This window comes from Dipodomys merriami, unplaced genomic scaffold (assembly GCF_024711535.1).
Source record: "Dipodomys merriami isolate MVZ:Mamm:240054 unplaced genomic scaffold, mDipMer1.0.p SCAF_485, whole genome shotgun sequence".
NCBI classification, from domain to species: Eukaryota; Metazoa; Chordata; class Mammalia; order Rodentia; family Heteromyidae; genus Dipodomys; species Dipodomys merriami.
In genome coordinates, this window is record NW_027206052.1 from 78,871 (window position 1) to 102,927 (window position 24,057).

Genomic DNA, 24,057 nt, shown 5'->3' on the forward strand with positions numbered 1-24,057 from the left:
GGCGCAGGGCGGTGGGCGGCTCGCCCGCCGTCTGCCGGCCGTCTACCGTCCGTCGCGGCGCCGGGGACGGTCCTGACGCGGAGGTCCTCTCTGGTCCCTGGAAGTGTGGGCAGGGCTGCCGGGGGTTTCCGTGGGCTCGGCCTCTCCCATCCCGGGAGGAAACAGCGGGGAAGCCCCCCGGTGCCTCCGGAGAGCCGCGGTGTCCCCCTCCTGCCCCCCAGCTGTGCCTGCGCTGGAGACGAGGCCGGGCGGGGCCCGCGCGCGCGCGTCGTGCCTGTCGCCGTCCGCGTCCGGAGCGGCGGCCCGCGCCCGCCAGCTGGGCGCCCCAGGTCCCTCCCGAGTCCCCGGGCTGCTGGGGCTCCACCCTGCGGGGCGTGAGCGCCTGCCGGCCCGGGGCTTCGCCGCGGCCTCCAGCGCCCTAGCCCCGGGGAATGCAGCGGCCCCCGACCCCTGCCGCCGCCTCTCCGTGTCTGGGCTGGGCCTCCTCGCTCGCCTGCTCGGCGACCTCGACGCTCCTGGGTCGCCTCGGCCCGGCCCCCGTCATGGCAGCCAAGTGGTTCAAGGAGTTCCCCCTGAACCTGAAGACCGTGTCCGAGCGGGCCAAGCCCGGGGCCGCGGGCGGCGGCAAACCGCGAAAGAACTCGGAGGCAGGGGGCGCGGGGCCCACCCTGGGAAAGAGTCGCAAGAACTCGGCGGCCGAACTGGGGGGCGGCAAGGCCACCAGCGGCCCCCCTAAGGACAGCCGGCTGTCCCGGGACAGCCTGCAGGGTCTGATTCAAGCCGCGGCGGGCAAGGGCCGCAAGAACTCCCGGGCTACCGAGGATGAGCCCCATCGGGGTGCGGCCAAGAGCTCGGGCTGCAGCACCTACATCAACAGGCTCATCAAGGTGGACACACAGGAGAAGAATGGGAAGAACAACTACCCTAACAGCAGCAGTAGCAGCAGCAGCAGCAGCAGTAGCAGCAGCAGCTCCTCATCTTCCGCGTCGTCTTCTCCTTCCTCCCTGGGCCCTGAGCTGGACAAGAGCAAGATTCTCAAGCAGCAAGATGCGGTAAGAATATGGCCTTCCTTGGACCAACTGTCAGTACAGGGGACGTGAGCCTGCTGAACTCTAGGCTGCTTTATATCTAAGAGAAGATGAACCCTAGTTACTAAGGTCCTCTTCCATCTACCATTCATCATCTGCTTCTTAAATGATCACATCACTTATGCCACGCTCCGATGACCCAATGCCTCTCATCCTAGCTACTCAAGAGGCTGAGATCAGAGGATCGCGGTTCGAAGCAGCCAGGCAGGAAGAACCCAAGAGAGTCTGTCTTATCTCCAATTAGCCATCAAAAATCTGGAAATGGAGATGTGACCCCAGAGATAGAGTACTAGCCTTGAGCAAAAGGGCTAAGGAACAGCACCCAGGCCCTAAGGTTCAGCACAGACAGGAAAAATAGAATCACTTAGTTTTCTTGAAAAATTCTCTGGGATTGGAGAACATTTCACGAATATACAATTTAAATGTATTTAGTTTTGTTAGCAGTTCACAAACATAATCAAATAAGAGATCGGTTTTGTTCTATTTGACCCCTTTATAAGTGTGGTTTATTTTAATTCTGATATCCAGAAAATCAGCAAAGTTATACTTGTGTGTGGCTTTTAACTTTCTTCAACACAAGTAATAGTGAAGTGGAAAATGTGTGGATTTCACAGTGTGAAAATGGGTTGACCACCTGTTTCTCTGCTGGTGTGAAGTACCAGCCTTCCTTACAATTCCACCCTAGTAAAGGGCCTCTTGAAAGCTGGTGGCTCATGCCTGCAATCCTAACTATTGAGATCTGAGGATCTCTGGTGGAAGCCAGCTAAGGCAAAAAAAAAAAAAAAAAAAAAAATCCTTAAGGCTCTTTTATCTCTAATTAATCACAGAAGAAGAAAAAAAGAGAGGGCTTCTCAGAGTTTGAGTTTCAACAATTCTGCAAGATGACAGCCCTTCCATTCATTCTGTGGACATTTGTTGTGTGTATAACCATATAAGATAAGGGGCATGGAGCACCGAGGGATGGAGGGTGGGGGGTGTAGACACAGGCTAAGACAAGGAAATGCCTTAAGGAAATTACAGATCAGGAGAGAAGAAGGTGTTTCCTGCTTCTTAGTCACTGGAGGTTTTTTGGGTGTTGTCCAATGTGGGAATGTAAGAAAAAGAATGTGGACTTATGGGGGCTCTCCATTCTGTGGAGATGAGTTAGCTTGATGTGAAAGAGAAGGAAGAGTTCAAACTGCAATTCAGACTTGGTCAGTGTAGGTAATCACTTCCTGCATGGCGATTTTAATTTTCTCTTGCCAGGCTTCAGACTTGCTGCCTATTTGGTCAGGAGCCTTTAACATATATCATATGGTATGTATTGATATATATTCATTCCACTTGTGTCCACAATATTTAGAGGATGCCTACCCTATGCTGGCTCTGAGCATAGAGCCGTGGGAAGACAGGATGGACATGGACCCAGTTCATACATTACTCAGTGGTACACTTGGCAGTTAAATCATCAAGGACTGAGTATCGTGCCCTGTATTCGTTGCTGGGCCATGCAACTGCAGTATACGTGGTGCCAATGAAGGAGAAGGGATGACCTGAGTTGGGTAATCAGTCCTCTGCAGTGCGGCCTGGTTATTTTCATAGGTGTCACTTTTGGGTATCTGAGGTTTCTTAAGCCATTTCCTCCAAGGTAAAGGACTCTCACCAATTCTGTCCAAATTCTTCCCAGCAACCATAGTACTTTTCCAGGAGTCTTTTGAGAAGGTTCTGTAAGAGACTATGGAACATTGCTCTGAAAGACCTAAGAAAGGTTCTTTATCTTTGATGTTGTCACCTGCTCACCACGAGCAACTATTGCGTACACAGCACTTTTGGGGCACTTTCCTCTGTTTGGGGGAAGATAGCTTTCCTCAGCTATAAATTTCATCAAAACTATCTGATTGGCAGCCTAGAGAGAATAGGTTTACCGGTGAATTGCTGAACCTAAAACTCCTATATTATTCAGTATTGACCTATTTCATTTTATAAAGGCATTCTCTTTGAAGTTGTTATGAATTCCTTGAGGACAGGAAGCAGGTCTTCAGACCACTTTGACTCCCTCATACCACTTATCCAGTGTTAAAAGGCGATTGGCTAATTCACTGTGACTGTATTGCTCAGCTAATTACAGCTTAAAATGCCCAGAGCAATAGCTAGACAAGTTTATCTTTTTATGCACTAAAGCCGCAGACACCTTCTGTTGCCCTCTACCCTCCCCCCAACCACAAATGCTTTGTTGCATGTGGAAAGAAAAGTGCAAGTCAATTATACTACCCCCCCAAAAAAGCTATTTATCCAACTGAAATACATGATCAAGTGCAAATGCTCTCTGGAACTGATGATTTTGACTCCAGATTTGCAGATTTCAGTAACCACTTTGATACCATTGTATTTTTGGTATATAGGAATCCTTAGCAACTGTCCCCTCATTCTCCAACAGGTCATCATTTTAGAAGACTATGCTGACCCTTACGATGCCAAACGAACAAAGGGTCAAAGGGATGCAGAGAGAGTAGGTGAGAACGATGGCTACATGGAACCCTATGATGCACAGCAGATGATAACAGGTTTGTAACTGGGTTCTGATTAATAGCAGTTTATCTGTCCGTCTAACTTTCTCTGTTAGAGAACTGTAAAATAGTGATCAGAACATATTCTGAAAGAAATAGAGCAATTTAAAGTCTCACTGTCTTAACTTTTATAATTTAGTATCACTCAGAATTGACAAGCTTTTCTAAAATAGTTTCCTTAGAATTTGCAGAGTTGGTTTGGGGTTGTTGTTTTTTTTAAGTTTTCTCATTCTGCGTAAGATGACACTTGTGAGTTTGCACATGTGGTCAGAATATGGTCTTTGGAGTTGTGCTGTTTTGTTTTTCATCCCTGTACTACGGTTTGAACTCAAGGCTTTGTACTTACTAGGCAGGCAGACCCCCACTGAGCCATACCTCCAGTCCTAAGTCTTGTTTTAGGATTGTTTATATCTATTTATTTGCCATATTCAAAAGCTCTGGCATCTATAATGGGAATAAAGAACTAGTATCAGGAGGCAAATACATATGTAAAGAATGTTTAGCTGAAAGAGATTTTAAGTTGTAAAAAGTAGCAAAGGTGAGAGGATTCTCTTTACAGACTTTTATCAAGTTCTACAACATTGAAGCAAAACATTTAATTTAAAAGTATGTAATAATTACAATCACTGTCATGAGTCACCTATCCAAGTAAATTGTCTAAAACCAAACTCTAATCTCATAACATCTCAAATCAGAGAAATTCTAATTTGTGAGCTATAAATTCCCCCTGTAATTTTTGGTGTCAAACTTTTCCGTTTTATTCATAGTTCTCTTAAAGTTAGTGTAAATGTTACTTAGAATAATAAAACTAGTTATTTAGATTTATTTGGGAATTTTGTTGTTGTTTTGGTGTGTGTAGGGGGTTATTTTGTTGGGTTTTGTTGAAACGGTATCTCACTATGTAGGCAAGGCTAGCCTCAAACTCTGAATCTTCATGCTTCAACCTTCTAAATGCTGAGATTTCAGGCATGTGCCACCACACTCCGTTTATTTGGGGATTTTAAGGTAGATTTTCACCTATTTTCCTTAAACATCCCTCAATGCACAGTGAGAACTGTAGGGTTTTTGTTTTTTGTTGTTGCTGTTTCAGAGCTAAGGACCAAACTCAGGGCCTTGCACTTGCTAGGCAATTGCTTTTCCACTGAGCTAAGTCTCCAACCCAGACAACTGTAGCTTCTGAATGCCAGCTCAAGGGAGCCTTGCTCCACTATGGTAGTTTTCATGCCTGGGAAAGGACTAACTGGCCATATATTAAGACTTCGTTGTTAAACAGAATGAAAAGCTGTCAAGTTCCAGCTCTCTAGACCCAGAAGGTAAGCATTGGGGTAGCAGCAGCACCCTGAAAGGGCCAAGACAGGACTCAGAATGAACACTGAGTGGCAACAGGAAAACTCGGCTCTGTTTCCTGCTTCTCTGCTCACCGAGATAAGACATGGCTCTAGGGAAGGTGTACCACAGCTAGGCTGTGACCCTGCAGGTCACTGGACTGTGACCCTTAATGAAATCTGTGAATGAAAGGAAGTGAAAATGAACTTAGTCAGAGTTAAAAAAAAAAAATCAGAGGCTGTTTTAAAAGGAATTGGGGAAAGGGTTTGCTTTTACCTACAACTGAGGAAAGGATTTTCTTCTCTCACCCCCACCTTTCCCCACTTGGTACTGGATCATCGAACCAGGACCTTGAGCATGCTAAGCAAGCACTCTAACACTCTAATGCTGTATATCACTAGCAATGAGGGAAAGTATTTTTCAAGTGGGGTGGGGGAGGGTAGAATAGGGAAAAAATAATAAATTTTGGTTCACCTTCCCCCATCCCTTGGTTTTCATTTTCCTCTTTAACGATATTGGTAGTTTATCTACACTATGCCAGCTGTTTATTTGGAGGACTACACTGATAATAGAAAAAAAATGCTGTTTTTAAATAATGAATACAGTTTTTTATAAAGTTAATCCCTTAAAGTGCCTTAGCCAGGAGATTGCAATTTTGTCCCCTTGTTACAGGATGAGAAAGGGTTGGACCCATCTACGTTCATAACACTCTAAGAGACAGAGAGGCATTAAAATTCAGAATTACCAGACCAAATCAAGTGGCCTGGCCCCAATGCCACCTGGCCTTCAGTATACACTTGAAATGCATGCAAAAACAGGTAAACTCAATCCATAACTAGGCATTACTCTAGTCAGACTCACTGAGAATAATATATTCAAAAGTTAACATTTGCGCTGGGAAGGTGGCTCAGTGGTAGAGTGCTTGCCTTGTATGCATGATGCCCTGGGTTCGATTCCTCAGCACCACATAAGCAAAAAGAAAAAAGCCGGAAGTGGCGTTGTGGGTCAAGTGGTAGAGCGCTAGAGCTGAATCGCTGAGGAACAGCGCCCAGGCCCGGAGTTCAGGCCTCATGACCGGACCCAAAAAAAAAAGTTAACATTTGACCTAGTATGGTAGCACCTAGCTATAATCCCAGCATTCAGACGGCTGGGCAAGAGGACCAAGAATTCAAGAACAACATGGACTGTACAGAGAGACCCTATCTTGGGGGGGAAAAAAGTCAAATTGTGCCACATAAAATGAATATAATAGCTAACATTTTTGAGTATTAAAGTTCCTAGTTCCATTTTAAATTGTAAATAAATTCAATTAGGAATATAAAATTGGCACATGAAATTGTAAAATAAATTCAAACTTATCAAAAGTCTAAATTATTAACTTTCTAAATTAGTAATCTAAACATAAAGTACTTTCTAAATTAGTAATCTAAACATAAAGTACTTTCTAAATTAGTAATCTAAACATAAAGTACTTTGTTCTTTTTTAATTGTATATTAAGTACTTTAGTCTTAAAGAATCATATTAATGAATCTGAAGGTTTCCTCATTTAAAATATATGTTACCTTCTCAATCAACAGAGAGGATATACTTCTAGTCTACTCCATGTTACAATCCAGGCTGGACAGAATAACAGGAAGTGAGTTTATTGGAAGATGGAAATAAAAGATTTGCTACTTTTTTTTTCTTTTTTTCTTTTTTTGCCAGTCCTGGGGCTTGACCTCAGGGACTGGACACTGTCTCTGAGCTTCTTTTGCTCAAGGCTAGCACTCAGTCACTTGAGCTACAGCACCACTTCCAGCTTTTTCTGTGTATGTCATACTAAGGAATTGAACCCAGGGCTTCATGCATACTAGGCAAACACTTTACCACTCACCATATTCCCAGCCACTACTTTTTTTTAACCTTTTACTGTTGTTGTTTGGTTGTTGTTGCTGCTGCTGTTGCTGTTGTTTTTGCTAGTCCTGGGGCTTGAACTCAAGGCCTGGGCACTGTCCCTGAGCTGCTTTTTGCTCAAGGCTAGTACTCTACAACTTGAGCCATAATGCCACTTCCAGCTTTTTCTGTGTATGTGGTACTGAGGAATTGAATCCAGGGCTTCATGCATGCTAGGCAAGCACTCTACCATTAAGCCACATTCCCAGCCCAACCTTTTATCATTTTGAGTTTTCTGTGCATGCGTGCGTGCGTGCGTGCGTGCGTGTGTGTGTGTGTCCGCCCGCCTGCGTGTGCGTTCATGCCAGTCCTGGGGCTTGAACCCTGAGCCTTTTCACTTGTGACAGGCTCTCTATTACCTGAGCCACAACTTCACTTCCAGCTTTTTGGTGGTTAATTGGAGATGAGAGTCTCATGACTTTCCTGCCCCAACTGCCTTCAGACTCAATCCTCAGATTTCAGCCTTCTGAGTAGCTAGGATTATAGGCATGAACCACCAGCACCCAGCAATCTTTTACTTTTTTTAATTCAGTTTTCTCCTATGCTTGGTGTTAAGCCAAAATATTCCTCTTTTGTGGTCTGTGTGTCTGTCTGGTGATACTGGAGTTGAAACCAGTTCTTTGTATGTGCTAGACAAGTATTCTTCTACTAAACCACAACTCTGGCATCAGAAATCTCCCAGGTTTGTTAAGAAATAGTAAATTTCAGTCTAGGCATTTCTATAGCATATGAAGAAGATGCTAATAACCATGATTTAATTGTGAAGTAGTTAACTCTGAATTGTCAACCTCTGTATTACATTTTCCCACCAGTGAAATCTGGATCACATGTCTAGTTTTGACAATATCCTGGGTACATTCAATATATAGGGTACTGTCCATGATGTTACTCTCTAATATCCAACAGATATTTATTAGCATTTAGTTGCCATGACTAGGCCCTGTTCTTGCTTTAGACACAAAGGAAAATATGACCCATGTGAGCCTTACCTTGGACCTCAAAACAGACCTAATACCAGCAAAGAAAAGTATGACTGGTGCCATGAAGTAGACATCAAGAATCACTATCAAGGAACAAAAGAATAAACAGAAGCTAAGACAAGCTTATGGCTTTCCTGTGAACAAATAACTGGGGACTCAGGATACCTGGGTTATTCCCCAAAAGGCTTTGCTCTTAATTTTCAAAAGTTAAGAATTTATGGATAGATTCTCACTGGGATTTATCTAAAGAATTATTCATTGAAAAATATGGACAATATTAGCATAAATTTGTTTTTTTCTAATAAATTAGCAGGAACATTTTCGCTCAGTAATTCACAAAAATATTTTACATGATTTAACACTATGAGTTTTAGTCACCAAAAATGGCACTGTCTTGGATGCAGTTTAGAAGCCCTTTAAGACAAACCAGATGTGATAATGCATACCTATAGCCCCAGCATTCAGGGAACTGAGACAAGAGGATCTCAAGAAACAAGGGATCGTGAGCTACAAGCCTGTCTCACCAAACAAACAAACAAACAAAAACCTGTAAGACAGCCACCAATTAGCCAGAGAATTCTCCACCACACTTTCCAAATCCTACAATAACTTGTGAAGCCAGTATTATACACAGTTGAAGAAACCTAGATTTAGAAAGGTGAAAGAACTTGACAAAATTACAGTTACTCATCAACCTTTGGTTTTTGACTATTGAACTCCAGACCGATGGTTATAAAATTTTATTTTATTTTGTTAATTTGTTTGCCACTCGAATTCAAATGAAAACTTCAATATTTAGATCTTTATTGAAGAAGCTATTACAGGAAGAAAAAAAAAAAAAAACAACTCACAAAAACTTACCCCTTCCTGGGTGCTGGGGATGGAGCTCAGAATTCAGAGCCCAATAAGACTTGCACAGCCTCTGAGCTACAACCCAGTCTTTAGTGTTTATTTGTCCCCACATTCCTTGCTAAATTTCAGTTTTTCTGACCTCTACCTGCTTTTGTTCAGATATTTCTATTTATTTGGTAAGAAAATACTAAAGTAATTTAAAATCAGCAGCTTGAGTGCTGATAAAAGATGTGAGGAAACACTTTGTCTAACAGCCCTATTTCTGATTCCAACAAGAAAATGCCTTATAAGGTCCTGTGTTTAATGTTTTGGAAACAAGAAAGGAATTAGGGAGAAAATACATTTTTTAAATTGTAATTAACATTTTGTATGAAATGGTTTTCAGAATGATACTATCAAGTAAGGTATGGTAGAGAAAGCCTAGACTCTGGAGTCTGAATAATTAATTGGATAATTAAGTAAATCATTCACCTGTTCAAAGGGGATAACACCCATCAGTGTGTTCTGAGCTTGGTGAAATGCTAGATATGACATACCTCTACCATACATATTCAACATATAGAGTCATTATTTAGACACCTCAAAGACAGTTCCATTCTTAAAGAATATCTAGACAATATAGAGTGAAACTTAATTGCTAACTACAATTAATGTAGTAAAAGAAAGTCCTAGTCTTCTGCCATGCGTTTAAAAGCAAATGTCATAATTATGTGTAATGAGAACAGGGGAGTAGAAGGGAAATTTTCCATCCTGTTAGGCTTCACAGCCACCAGTTGCCATCTTAATTGGTGCTAGGCGGCTCTGGCTTTCAGCTGGGCTGCAAACCAGTGTTTATCTGCTGCCCGTCCTCTGCTCTCTGCTGTCTGTCTCAGTAAATGGCCTCTATCGGCAGCCAGGGTGTAGCTTCCTCTTGCCATTTCCTCCTTCTCAGGCTCGTTTCCTCTCTGAGCCAGCTCTGCACGTCAGGGTCTATTCTCCCAGCAGGAAGGGTCGGCTTGCAGCCTTATGATTGTTTCTGTTTCTATGGCACCTCAGGTTGGGGGCAGCCAGGTGTTGGAATGGACTAGAAGGTTACTCTCCTTGAAAGGGGGAAGTGTTCAAACCCCTTTCCCCCTAATTAAACATTATTTCAAGAGATGGTAACACTACTTTGCAGATACTGTCCAATTCCAAGCAAGCATTCCTTCCATGCAAGGAAGGAATTCCTTGCTACATGCTTCTCAGTGTATCTCCCAGACCCTGAGTGCTCATAGACCATCTGAAATAAAGACTGCTAGGATCTCATTGCAAATGGGAAAATTCAAGCCCATGGAATTAGAATCCTAATCTCTGTACCCCCATTTGAATGCAAATTTATTGACATTTCCTTGTGAGCATAACTCTAAAAGTTGAAATCAACTTTCTCTTTTTGGTTTCTCTTTTTAGTTTAAGTGGAAAGAATTGAAATCAGGATCTCAGGGAAGACTTTTCCCCAGCCTATGCCAGATGGTCTAAACTGAGGGTAAACAAATTCTGATGAGTGATTAGAAACCTAAAAATTCTAAATTCAGCTGAGTGCCAGTGGCTCACGCCTGTAATCCTAGCTACGCAGGAGGCTGAGATCTGAGGATCGTGGTTCAAAGCCAACCCAGGCAGGAACATCCGTGAAAATCTTATCTCCAATTAACCAGAAAACCAGAAGTGACTCCGTAGCTGTAGTGGTAGAGTGCTCACCTTGAGCTGAAGAAGAGCTCAGGGACAGCACCCAGTCCCACAGTTCAGTCCCCACAACCTACCAAAAAAAAATTTCTAAATTCATCTTTTGAATTTCTTTTGTGTTCCACTTCCTTTTTCTTAATTCTTTAGAAAAGGTTTTGTTTTTTTTTTAATGCCAGCCTTATCTTAATTGAACCAAAAACAGAGCATGTTGTTTCTTGTTTTCCATGGCTCCATCTAAAATAGGTAATGGAGAAGAAAAGATATAGAATTCAAAGTCAGCAGACTGGACCGGAGGTGCAGCTCTGAGCTCCTACAACCTGGGCTTGGCCTGGCCTGGCCTGCGGTGAGAGTTCATCCTGCCAGCATTCATTCATGGCATCTTGTTATGATGTGAAGGTTTTAGAGGCAGGTATTTCCCTCCTCCTGGGGATGGAGCTAGACAGGAGATAAAAATTCCCAGAGATCAGAAGGAAGTAAGGTGAGGACATGGGATCCAAGGATCTTCAAACTTAGCTGTTCCTTAGGATCACATGGGGGAATTTTTACCCTTGACTCTCAGGCTGAATCCCAACCCTCTGATAGCAAGGTCTCTGATTATGAGACCCACCCAAGTGATTGCAATGAGCCTGGAATTCAGAGGCAGCTGCTGACAAGGACCCTAATCCTGTAGAATTGTAACCTTGCCCTAGAAATAGTTTACCCTTTGAGTTGATGTCCCGATTGGAATAACCCTCTAATCTGTTGTCCTTTTCCTTGTTGTAGAAGTCATAATGAGTCAATGATTCTCCTCCAAAGAGTATCCATGATATGCTTGTTTTTAAGTTGCAAGGAGAAAGTCCTTTCATCCTTTGTTCATTCAGTCCTGGGGTCTGTTGACCCTCTTCCTGCTTATATCAATGTTTTCAGCCTTCTTTGCTGGCTCTGCTTCTTCCTGTCACCCTTCACTAGAATCCCAGGTTCTGCCTCTGATCGCCTTCCTTCCCTGTCTGCCCTTCTTTCTCCAGCACTTGCTTTTATTTCCACTGGATTAATAATGATGCATTGTGAGAATGTCTTTGGCATAGACCTGCAGATCCACATTGTTGCCTGCCTGGAGAAGGTGTAGTACTTGCCCATTCATCTATTCATCCAATCATTACTTAACTGTGCATCCTACCAACATAAACATGGATGATGGTCTTATACCTGGCCTTCTCCACCACACTGGAGGCCTAGGTCTGTCACACTTGGAAAAGTACAAGGTGAGAGTTGTGGGCATCGCCATAGTACCTGATCAGCTCTGTGAGCCATTGGAGAGGAAGGTGGGCACAGAGGAGGGATGCAGAGTTAGACTTCAGAGGATAGAAGATTACCAGTCACTGTAGACATATGACAGTGTAGGAACTTCAGAAGTTCATTAGAGCGAAAAGATTTACAGGAGTGAGAGATTGAGAAGAAATTGGAGAGAGAGAAAAATGGTCTAACCGGAGAAGGCCTCTTATGTCATACAGGGCTATTTATACTTTAGAAGGAAATGTTGGCCAGGTAGAGAGAGGGTGGATTGAAGGCTCCCTGGTAGGCATTTAGAAGAGCCACAAACATGATGATTCTGTTGCTTATATTGCCAGTTAAGGTTACCCACACCATAGTTATCTCCAACTCATCCTGGCATGGGCTCTGAACCCCAGATTGGTCAGTCAATCCTAGACACTTACCTGTTCTAGTCCACTGTGGCTGGCTATTAACAGGGAATTGGTTTATCTGAGGATTTTCCCACATATTTCTGTACTTCATACTTGCTTGGTTTATTTTATACACTGTAGTTCAAGTTGTCTTCCAGTGAACCACAAGTATAATTGTTATTCCCTGTTTTGACTTGAGCTACGGCGCCACTTCCGGTTTTCTGGTGGTTTATTGGAGATAGGAGTCTCACGGTCTCTCCTGCCCGGGCTGGCTTTGAACCGCAATCCTCAGATCTCAGCCTCCTGAGTAGCTAGGATTACAGGCGTGAGCCACCAGCGCCTGGCTTTGTTTTGTTTTTAAAAGGCTTAATGAGACAGGTGCTGGTGGCTCACGCCTGTAATCCTAGCTACTGAGGAGGCTGGGATCTGAGGATCACGGTTCAAAGCCAGCCGGAGCAGAAAAGTCCGTGAGACTCTTATCTCCACTTAACCACCAGAAAACCGGAAGTGGTGCTGCAGCTCCAGTGGTACGCTGAGCGCTTGCCTTGAGCTGAAGAGCGCAGGGACAGCGCTCAAGCCCAGAGTTCAAGCCCCACGACCGACAAAAAAAAAAAAAAGGCTTAATGGTTTTATATTGCATATGGTGCAATCCAAACATTGTTGTTTTGTTTTGTTTTTTTCCTTTTTAAAACATCTACATTTTTCCTGGCTCTCCTACTTTTTGCTGCTGCTTTTTCCACTACATTTTTATTCTCTGGTCTTCTGCCCTTTACACTTTTCTCTCAACTCCTCTATATGGAAACAGGCCCTTTACATTTCCCATCTCCATATCTTCACTCGTCAGCTTCCTCCACCAGAAATGACCTTCTCTAGCAAAGTCAGCCCTCTTCCATTTCTCTTCCACTTGGAACCAATCCAAATGTAGTGGCTCAGAGTATGACTTGTAGCCTCCAACTTCCTGCTTTTGACTCTAGACTCTGCCACTTCCTGGTTCAGACCATTCCTGTAACCTCTTTGTGCTTAGTTTTCTCTTCTTTAGGATTGAGGAAATCATAATATCTATCTATCTCAGAGTGGTTGTGAAAGTTACAGTGGTAGCTGTAGCGTAGTTGTTTCTCCATAAGACCTCTTGCTTGAATTTACCTTGCCCTTACTGCCCTGGAAAAGTATTTATGAATGTTACCTGGCTTCCCAGTATACTGAGACTAAGTCAAGAATTCTCATGCACATAACAGCTTCCTAAGTATATTTAGGGCAGTGCTCTATCATAAATATTCCACCGGTTTTTTAGTAACATACTTTGATCTAGGTTTTCTAACAGATGTAAAAACTGAAAGTGAACTTAGACACCAGGAGCTGGCAGTTAAACAGATTACCCTGAGACCATGTCTTACCAGCTAACTGTGAGGGCATCTGGGGCTACCTCTCTTCAGATGTTAAGCCTCCTCCTAAGAGTCAATCCCTTTATAGCTCCCAGGCAACTTAGAAGGAAAGGTTCCGTAGCATTTCTGTATTGCCTATTAAAGAACAATCTCATCTGTCGCCTTTGAACAGACAAACCCATCAGAGGTAAAAGAGCCTCCTGCATCTCTTCTTTTGAGGCATTCTATGTGACCTGTGTGATGTCTCTTCCAGAAATCAGGCGCAGAGGTTCCAAAGACCCCCTGGTGAAGGCTCTCCAGATGCTTGACAGCCCCTGTGAACCAGGGGATAATGGCAGCACCAAGTCAGAGACACTGGCCAAGAGAAGGAGTTCCAAGGACCTCCTGGGGAAGCCGCCCCAGCTCTATGACACTCCCTATGAGCCATCCGAGGGGAGCTCACGGGTGGAGACTAAGGCTTGGCCCTCAGACAGCCGGCTACCTGAGGATGACGAGAGGCCTGCGGCCGAGTATGAGCAGCCATGGGAATGGAAGAGGGAGCAGATTGTACGTGCACTGTCAGGTGAGTGTCTTCCACTCAAAACTAGTCATTTTAATTGGCACAAAATGAGTGTACAGACATATTGGGAATAATGTTATGCTTCAATACATGGATTCCTCGTGTGATGATCAAATTGGGGTAATTAATATATCCATCATCTCAAACAATTATCCCAGCAGGAGCACTCACTTGGGCATTCTCAAAAAGCTGATCTCAGAAATCCAGAATAGAACACTGGCCCCCAGAGGCAGAAGAAGGTGTAGGGAGGAGGGAAAGGGAGAGGTTGGTCAGACGAAGAAGTTACATTCGATAGGAGCATTAACTGCTGGTCTACTCCATGGAAGGGTTACTAGGCTAACAATAAGGTTCATTTCAAAATTGCTAAAAGAAAGGATTTTGAATGTTGTATTAAGTCCATTTTCTTTATGTTCTTCACTGCAGTTCTTTTCCTCAAGGAATAGGGAAACAAGAATCTAGCCCTGACTGAAAGTCTAGGAGTAAAGTTGCACCCTTCATATTTTTATCCACATTAGCTACCTTTATTCTCCTTTCTCAATATGCAACTGATTTACAGATGCCTGCAGAGAATTTTAGAAAGACCTATCTGATCACTATATATTTATTTTTCCTCACACTGCATTTATCAACTTGGGAGCAGCTTTTCTTTTTCTGGTAATAGGGTTTGAACTCAGAGGCCTTGTACTTACTTGTTAGGCAAGTTAGCAGTACTTTGTCATTTAAGCCACAACTCCAGCCCTGGTAGCAGCTTTTTCTAACCTTTTGTTACTCTTCAAACCTGTTAAATCCTTGGTTATAAAATGACAAGAGCCAGGTATGGTAGTTCATGCCTATAATTCCAGCATTCCAGAAGTTGAGGTATTCACACCAGTCTAGGCTACCTATCAATTCTAGGCCAGCCTGGGCTACATACTGAGATTCTGTCTCAAAATAGATACTTTTTTTCTCTGTTGGTTGTGGCATCTGAACTCAGGGCCTGGGCACTGTCCCTGAGTCTCCCTTGTGTTCAAGGTTAATGCTGTACAGCACCATTTCCAGTTTTGAGTAGTTAATTGGAGATAAGAGTCTCACAGGGACTTTTCTGCCAGGTCTGGCTTTAAACGGCAATCCTCAGACCTTAGCTTCCTGAGTAATTAGGATTACAGCCATGAGCCATTGCCACCAGCTTGCAAGTTCTTAAAATAACAAAAATAAGGTCTGGGGGGCAGTGGTTCAGGTGGTAGACCACCCACCCGGCAACCTTGAAGCCCCAGTATCTCAAATCCCACTATGTCAAATAATGATAGTTAAAATAAAATATCAGAACTAGATGAAATAGATTATAGATGAATATGGTTGGAAAGCTGGATGAAACTAGATTTTGGTTTATTTATCTTGTTGGTTTCTTTTGTTTTGTTTCTTGTTTTGTTTATACTTTCACTTCTGGCTTTTTGCTGGTTAATTGGAGATCAGAGTTTCTCAGATTTGTCTTACCAGGCTAGCTTCAAAGCTCATTCCTCAGATCTCAGCCTCCTGAGAAGCTAGGATTATAAACATGAGGCAGTATTATCCAGCTCTGCTTTTTGTTTTGTTGACTTTTATTTTTTGAGACAAGGTCTCGCTTTTGTAGCCCAGGCTGGCTTTGAGCTGAACTCCTCATCCTCATGCCTCAGCTTCCCTGGTGCTGGGATTACAAGCGTGCCACCCATGCCCGTAGTTTTGAAACTACATTATTTCTTTTGTTTAAGAAAAGAAAAATCTTCCTTCAGGAATCAGTTCACAGCCAGGCATATAGTAATGCATGTCTGTAATCCCAGCACCAAGAGAGGCTGAGACAGGAGTTGGAGTCCTCAAAAATATGTAGACTTGTTTTTTTTGTTGTTGTTTTGGGGTCCGGTCATGGGGCCTGAACTCTGGGCCTGGGCGCTGTCCCTCAGCTCTTCAGCTCAAGGCGAGCGCTCTACCACTTGAGCCACAGTGCCACTTCCGGCTTTTTTCTTTTTGCTTATGTGGTGCTGAGGAATCGAACCCAGGGCCTCATGCATGCAAGGCAAGCGCTCTACCACTGAGCCACCTTCCCAGCCCTGTAGACTTGTTTTTTTGCAGGGACAAGATGTGTATCTGTTACCCCAGGCTGGCCTCACATTCTCGGACTCAGCCTCCCAAGCAGCTAGGAGTACAGGCATGAGCCACGATGCTAAGATTTGGTGTGTATGTTTAAGTAATTTCAGAGAAAAGTACTGATAAGTTGTCAACAAATATTAAAGCTAGTTTATCCCTTTATCTCTCCTGCTTTTTCTAGGATATAGTTTTTCCATGTGGCTGCTACTTATTTCTTTTACCTTTGATTTAAAATTTTTCCCCTTTAGTAGTAAAGTCAGGCTTGAAATTAACTAGAGCCAATGTAAAGGATGAGAATTAATTAATATACTTGGAAGCAAACATTTGAGTCTGTTTTAGTGTGATTTTAGTCTTAGATGCTGCCACTGGGTCTCTACTGTGTGTGTGTGTGTGTGTGTGTGTGTGTGTGTGTGTGTGTGTGTGTGTGTGTGTGTGTGTGTCTCTGTCTGTCTGTCTGTCTGTCTGTCTGTCTGTCTGTCTGTCTGTGCGCACACGCACAAGTCTTAGGCCTTGAACTCAGGGTCTGGGTGCTGTTCCTGAACTTTTCTGCCCATAGCTAGTGCTCTACCACTTGAGTCACAACTACTTCCAGCTTTGTGGTGGTTAATTGGAGGCAAAAGTTTCACAGACTTTTCTGCTCAGGCTGGCATTGAACTGCATTCCTCAGATTTCAGCCTCCTGTGTATCTAGACTTACAGGCGTGATCCCCCGGTGCCCCGCTAATTTTCTACCTTTTCACCCTCTGCCATGGTATCTTGAAAGTATTATTTCATGGTTTCCTTCTCTGCCTGAGTTGACTTTTTTCTTTCATTATTTTGTAATAAACACTCAACTTGATTTTGTAGAATGATAGAGCACTCTTGCAAGAGGTCACTAAAGGTAACTACTTTTAGTCTTCTTTTTTTCTAAATCATACTAAAGCTGGAGTTCTTTGAAAGTCAGAGCTGAAGCTATCCAAGTGGCTTCCTCTTGTGTTGTGATGCTGTTTTATGCTGATGGGCATCTTAAGGACAGTGGCTGTACGTGGGATGCCATGGTGCAATCACACATCAGGGACAGCAGAAGCTCAGCTGCCCAGGGCTTTCTGTGGCAGTTTGGAGCTCACATTGAAGGAGAAAATTCTTCCTCCCTAAGCTAAGGCAGGCAAGGAGGTTTTATTCCCCTTTGAAGGTCTGATAGGTTGCCCATGGTCTCTGATATTAAGTGGAGTCTCCCTTCCAGTCCAGTTTGAAGGATCTGAGCGAGCTTCCGGCCGGGAGGAGACAGTAAGGCAGCACCACCGGCAGAAGAGCTGGACCCAGAAGATCTTGAAGCCAACCTTGTCAGACCACAGCGAGGGTGAGAAGGTGGACCCAGCCCTGCCCCTGGAGAAGCAGCCGTGAGTGTCTTCCGCTCACCCTGAAGCTTAATCCCCCTCTGAACTTTTTTTTCTTTTTTCTTTCTTTTTTTTTTTTTGCCAGTTCTGGGGTTGAACTCGGCCTAGGCTTTGTCCCTGAGCTTTTGTGCTCAAGGCTAGAGCTCTACCTTGAGACAGCTCCACTTTTGGTGGTTAATTGGAGATAACTGTCTCATGGTTTTATCCATCTGGGCTGTCTCTGAACCTTGATTCTCAGATCTTAGCCTTCTGAGTAGCTAGGATTGGAGGTGTGAGCCCTGTGAGTTTATTGATGGTCTGTGTGGAAGAGGGTGCCCTAACCCATTTTGTTCATGAATACTCTGAGTGGGATTTATTCAGGAATACTCATCTTCCAAGCCCAGGGCATTTGTGAGGAAGGGAAAGGGTACTGCATCTGGAGAACCTTGGGTTAAGTCTCATTCTCTAAAATAGAGTAAAAACTCTTCAAATGGCTCTAGCCCTCTTGATTCATTCTCATATAATTGACAGGCTTTGTGATCCAGGATCACCTAAATCCAAGCTTGGTCTATTCCGAATGTAAAGCAGGACCTAGGTCAAGCTCCTGAGTTTCTCTCAGAGGTTCATCACAAACAACACTTCACAGAATGAAGTGCACTCCAGATTTGCATTTGACACTCATGGCACTCCCCTTCTCTCTCAATCCCCCCACTATTTAGCTGGTATCATGGCACCATTACCCGGGCTGAGGCTGAGAGTCGGCTCCAACCCTGCAGAGAAGCTGGTTACCTCGTTCGAAACAGTGAGTCAGGGAACAGCAGGTACTCCATTGCTCTGAAGTAAGTACCGCAATTTCACGTGCTGCCTGATCTTAAGGGAAGGGTGCACTGTGACAACCTTCCCTACCAGGAGCAGATGACTAGTCAAAACATAGAATTTGAAGGTGGTTCCGAGGCATGTGAATCATCAGAAAATAAGATGCATTTGAACATGAAACACTGTGACCAGAATGGTATTGGGTAAAGTTTCCAATATCTAATATGAAAATGAAGGTCCTATTTCATTTTTCATTGTACGTTCATCCGCTGCTCCCTTATATTCCCTGATCTAAGAGGGCCTCTCATAGAGAAATCATTCTCAGCAGAGAAAGCATTCCTGGTAAAGGGGATCATTGCTTACAAGTTAGTTCAGTTACTCGTCTTCCTTGGTACTAGGAAGTTCAATAAATCTGATCACTTGATTGTCAAAATGCCAACTGCATCTTTGATACCAGCTTCTTCTGGTGAAGAAGGAAATGCTGACTTGCCTATGGCTCCCTCTGTCTAATTGTACAGAGAATTCACTTTTGCCTAGTAGGCCTGGTAGAGTGTGGATCATGGAAATTCTCGCTGCTCTCTGAGTCCTGTGGCACTATATTGGAGGATCATTGTCAAGAGCCCTAACAGCATTTCCTTCCTGAGGAAGCTGAGCCCCTGCAGCTGAAACAATCAGACTGGAGGGGAAAAGAGGGGGGGATGGGAGTGTGGGCAACATGGCTCAGAAAATGGGATAGGCTACCAGATACACAATACCAGGAATAGCTCTACTGTGTTCCTGAAACTGGCGCTTGTGGATTAAATCTATGAGCCTTCAGAGCCAGTTGTCATTATATTCACCAGGAATGGTCTTTCCACATAAGTGCTGGGGAGAGGAGGGAGGAAATAGATTATTGTTGTTGTTGTTGTTGTGTTATCGTGCTCCATTGGGGGTAAATAAGGAAGAAACTTCACATGTTTCCTTTTAGCAATGGCAAGGAGATTGAACATAAACTACTTTGGCAGCCACAGACACATTCGTTTTGCCATTTGGGGGATAGAAAGGACTTGGCTTTTCTTTTGGTTCTGTACCTGATGACTCATGTGTAATAAGGGTAAACAACTCAAGGATGCCATGCGTTTAGGCTACAGAACTTCCAAGAGCTCAGCTGAAATGTTGCTAAAGTGTCCAAATGCATTTCTATTGGTGTAAAACAATTCCAGGAATGGAAGAGGACCTGTCAACCTATTGTGAATCCCCTGGGATTGTTTTCAGTGGGGAGGGATCTGCTCGCTCATTCATGTCTCCTCCTTGATTTTTGTTTTGCTCCAGGACTAGTCAAGGATGTGTCCACATCATAGTGGCTCAGACAAAAGACAACAAATACACACTGAATCAGACAAGCGCTGTGTTTGACAGCATCCCTGAAGTGGTACACTACTATTCCAATGAAAAGTTGCCCTTCAAAGGGGCAGAACATATGACCCTCCTCTACCCCGTGCACAGCAAGCTTCACTAAGGTGTGTATAGCAAGTTTCACTGAAGTTCAGTTGACGAGAGCCCTGGGCCTCTGGCACCAAAGAGGTCAGCAGCACACAACCTGCATCTCAGTGGACCAGGCAGACAACACTGCCTTACACCTCCTGCAGAGTGGGAGTCATCAGATGCTTAAGTGAGGAAGTCTTTGGTCTTGACTCCCTTCTGAGACTATTGATTTCTTACCCATTCTTTTTTGGTTTGCTAAGTAGCTATACTATCAGAAAGCACAGTATAACTGTTGTCCTCTCCTCTAGAGCAGGAATTCCATTTGCCATTTTACCCTCAGGAAAAGTAAGTTAGGAACATTAAGTTGTTCCCTGGAATACCTGGGCCTTAAACCAACAGAAGACCATTTCTGTGGTCATGTGATCTGAAGAGTATATAGTAATGACCCTTTAGGGTAAGTGGGTGGACAGTAGAAAATGTGAACCCTGAGGAAGAGAATGTCTTCCTCCAGTTCCCTAACTCAGCTCTGGCCTTCATGCAGATTCACAACTTCAAGGTCTAGCAAAAAAAAGACTATTTTGTTGGTCAGACTTTTCAATCTCTATGGACTTTCTCATTGTTCTTCAATGATGAATAATCTAAGATGCACCAAACTTAAGAATCACTGATATCATTAGCATTGATATCCTTGTGGTAATTTTGTATTATATAGTATAAAATATACTCCCGAAGACTTCATTTTTTTTTTTAATTCTAAAGCTCAACAGCTGTTTTCTTATTGGATAATTATATAGAATTTCAGATTATCTTTTTGTTTTCCCTTTGGGCATTTTAGTTTCATAGGATCATCTTTAACTTTTGTCTCTGAAATAAGATTGGCTCTGTATTTTTAGTATTTTTTTTTTGAGCTACAGCCTTGGAATCCCATCCTATAAACTAGATCTGTAGAATTGGCAGAGATTCTCTCCTGAACACAATGGACCAGTTTACACTATACAAAAGTATTTTAAAAGACTTGGACATTGTCTCCACTATTCCTTAAGCTATTGATAGTCGTAGTACTGTTATGTCTCTGAGTTATTGTGAACTCTTATCACCAGTCTATTTACTGTGAAAATCTCGTGGGAATGGCAGACTGTGTGAGGTGATGTCTATGGCAAGTGGCTCAAGAACCTAAACAGCTGTTTCTAGCTCCGGGGTTTGTAATCTTCTCAAAACTGGTCCAGATGCAAATGTGCTGACTGATATTAATGACATGGTCACTTCTGTAGCTTCCTTCAAATACATACAGAACATTGAATTGCTTTTTAGGAAAATATTTTCTCCTAATTATTAAGTATTATTTTTTGGTTGTGCTTTAGAGGTTACTAAATTTCCTTGCTGCTTTTGATGTTCAAAGTTTGTATCATCTTTGGTTTTAAAAAGATCAAAGAGGACCTTTCAAGAATTTTTATTAGGGCTGGGGAGGTGATTCAGTAGTAGAGTGTTTGCCTTGCATTCATGAGGCCCTGGGTTCGATTCCTCAACACCACATAAGCAGAAAAAGCTGGAAGTGGCACTGTGGCTCAAGTGGTAGAGCACTAGCCTTGAGCTGAAGAGCTGAAGGACAGCGCCCAGGCCCAGAGTTCAGGCCCCACGACTAACAAAAAAAAAAAAAAAAAAAAAAGAATTTTTATTAATAAAAACTGTTTGGTTTTTAAAGTATTATTAGAATTTTTAACTGTATAGTATATATTGGTTCATGTACTATGTCTTTAGTACAGGAAGTTTTTTTTTTCTTCCAATTTTCAGCATTCGTCATTACAGTTTCATTCAACAAATATTTATTTTGGTCTGTAGACAAGTTATTCTTTGTATTAAACTTATTTTTAGTTTATCTTTCTGATCATGAAACTTTTTTACTTAGCTTTATTTAACAAATGCAATAAGCTTTATACAATTTTTCTTTGTGCATTAAATGACTGTTGGCCTATACCCAGCAACTATAATGAATGTAGAATGAAAATGACGTTTGAAAGCAGGCCTGATACACTTACGTATTTATTGAGCTTCTATCCTATATCCAGGGCTGTGTTTCTTCTATATGTTTTTCTGTGGAAAGTTTGCTACTTTCTTTATATAATTACAAGTGGAAGAGATGCAGAGTCTTCATTTAGTCCCGTTACTTTACAATTGCACAGGGGTTTATAATAGGCAGAAATGTAGTAAATTCGAGGAAGGCCAGTGAGGGGGATGTTAAGTGACTATGTTCTTCTTAGTTTGTGACACAAGCTGACAAAAGCCAGAGAATTCACAGCTGGGTGGTGGCATAAGTACCATATGTTCTAAAACAATTAGGCCCAGCGGGGTGTCCCTAATGGCTTCCTTGTTAAGCCTCCTGGGCCAGCTGATCTTAGGCTCAGTGACAGGTTCTCCCAGCTCGCATGTTTTAGCTTTTTTGTCATTTTTATCATGATGAAAGTATTTTCCTATGGTCTTCACTCTTTTGAGTTAATTCTGTTTCCCAGAATATTTTCTGGAAAGAATAAGGTCTTTTTGGTGAATTCTTATTCTCCTGCTTTGAATTTCGCATCCACGGAGCTGTGTCTGTTTTTTCTCCTTTGTAACAATTGTTGCAGGGTACTGAGTTGGTAGTTTCAGGTCTGTAAGGACAGGGGGTGGGAGGCCTCATGGAGTACTAGTAGTGTGTCTGACCCCAAGAGAGGCTGAAATTCTGGCTAACTATTCAGGAGTCTGAGATCAGAGGATCACTCAAGCCCAGGTGTTCAAGGTCAGCCTGGACAAAAAGGAAAAAAAAAATTTTTAAAGATGTAACAGACAGGGGCTGGGAAGGTGGCTCAGTGGTAGAGCGCTTGCCTTGCATGCATGAGGCCCTGGGTTCGATTCTTTAGCACCATATAAGCAAAAAGAAAAAAGCCGGAAGTGGCGCTGTGGCTCAAGTGGTAGAGTGTTAACCTTGAGCTGAAGGACAGCGCCCAGGCCCAGAGTTCAGGCCCCATGACCGGACCCAAAAAAAAAAAAAGATGTAACAGACATTTCTATTTCCCTTGATACCATAGCTGTTTCTAACAGGATAGATTTCAACAACTGAAACCATGTATATTTAGATTAGGAATAAATGGTGGAGAGATTTTGATAGGTATACAAGTATTAATAAACCTACTCTAATGAGGACAGAATTGTCATTTTTAAGTTATTCAAGGTGCTTTCATAAAAGCATTTATAAAAGGGGATTTTATTCCCTGCTATTTAAAATCTGTGCTTTGCTGAATTGCCACTGCTACAGGATGGGAAGGTAGACAGAATCTGTAAAGAAAATCAGGTGGGGGCTGGGAAGGTGGCTCAGTGGTAGAGTGCTTGCCTTGCATGCCTGAGGCCCTGGGTTCGATTCCTCAGCACCACATAAGCAAAAAGAAAAAAGTCGGAAGTGGCGCTGTGGCTCAAGTGGTAGAGCGCTAGCCTTGAGCTGAAGAGCTGAGAGACAGCACCCAGGCCCAGAGTTCAGGCCCCACAACTGGACCCAAAAAAAAAAAAAAGAAAATCAGGTGGGAACAGCTGACTTGTTAATTGAATTTAGAAGTGGTTTTACTGGCTTTTACTCTTGGAGATATCTTAATAGTTAATTCAGAATAATAACTATAAGACATTCTTCAGTTGTTTTTTAAAGGGGGATACATTAAAATGTCCCTTTGGGCCCAGAATGGTGGCTCACACCTGTAATCAAAGCAACTCAGGAAGCTGAGCCCTAGAGGATCATGGTTTTAAGCCAGCTAGAGCAAAAAAGTTGAAAAGACTCTTAACCAGCAAAAAACTGATTAGAAGCATGGCTCAAGTGGTAGAGCCTCAGTTGTCAGCAAGAAAGCCAAGCAAGAGTGAAGGCCTTGAGTTCAAGCCTTTGTATTCTCTCTCTCTCTGTCTCTCTCTGTCTCTCTTTCTCACACATACACACACACACACACACACACACACACACACACACACACACACACACACACACACACACACACACACACACACACACACACACAGAGCCCTTTTTTAGTCAAAGCTACTACCTTGTTTTCCCTTCACTCTAACAGGAATGAACCCAACAACGCCCATACTTAATTCTCCTTTGCTACAGTCCTCCCAGATAGCTCTCATTCATTTTTTATCTTATTTCCCATTACCAGCACTAGTTCATCCTTATGATCTATTCAAAGTCATTCTTCATTATTTGCATTTTCAATTTTTGTACCCTACTAACTTGTAGCTAAAGAAACGATGCTCTGCAGCAGGGCTTTCCCTGGGCCTTCTTC

At 43.0% G+C, this 24,057-nt stretch overlaps 1 protein-coding gene across 2 annotated transcripts; it reads left to right on the forward strand.

Moving 5' to 3' along the window:
- Positions 1–332: 332 nt before the first annotated feature.
- LOC138809103 (SH2 domain-containing adapter protein E-like) lies at positions 333–23,789 on the forward strand. 2 transcript variants are annotated; one of them, XM_069995479.1, is made up of 6 exons: positions 333–1,052; positions 3,505–3,631; positions 13,720–14,028; positions 17,347–17,503; positions 18,199–18,318; positions 19,607–23,789. In XM_069995479.1, exons 1-6 carry the CDS (start codon positions 432–434, stop codon positions 19,791–19,793), a joined length of 1,521 nt encoding a protein of 506 aa, XP_069851580.1. In that variant the 5' UTR covers positions 333–431; the 3' UTR covers positions 19,794–23,789. The 2 variants fall into 2 exon arrangements, with proteins under 2 accessions (XP_069851580.1, XP_069851582.1); XM_069995481.1 differs by having other exon boundaries at positions 17,347–17,463; positions 19,607–19,693.
- Positions 23,790–24,057: the final 268 nt, after the last annotated feature.

What these genes read in the sequence shown, in the direction of transcription:
- LOC138809103 (XM_069995479.1), top strand. Translation starts at nt 432, where the DNA reads ATGCAGCGGCCCCCGACCCCTGCCGCCGCCTCTCCGTGTCTGGGCTGG. An exon ending in CTGCCCCTGGAGAAGCAGCC is followed by an intron (nt 17,504 to 18,198) that starts GTGAGTGTCTTC and finishes CCCACTATTTAG; the next exon opens with CTGGTATCATGGCACCATTA. An exon ending in AGGTACTCCATTGCTCTGAA is followed by an intron (nt 18,319 to 19,606) that starts GTAAGTACCGCA and finishes GTTTTGCTCCAG; the next exon opens with GACTAGTCAAGGATGTGTCC.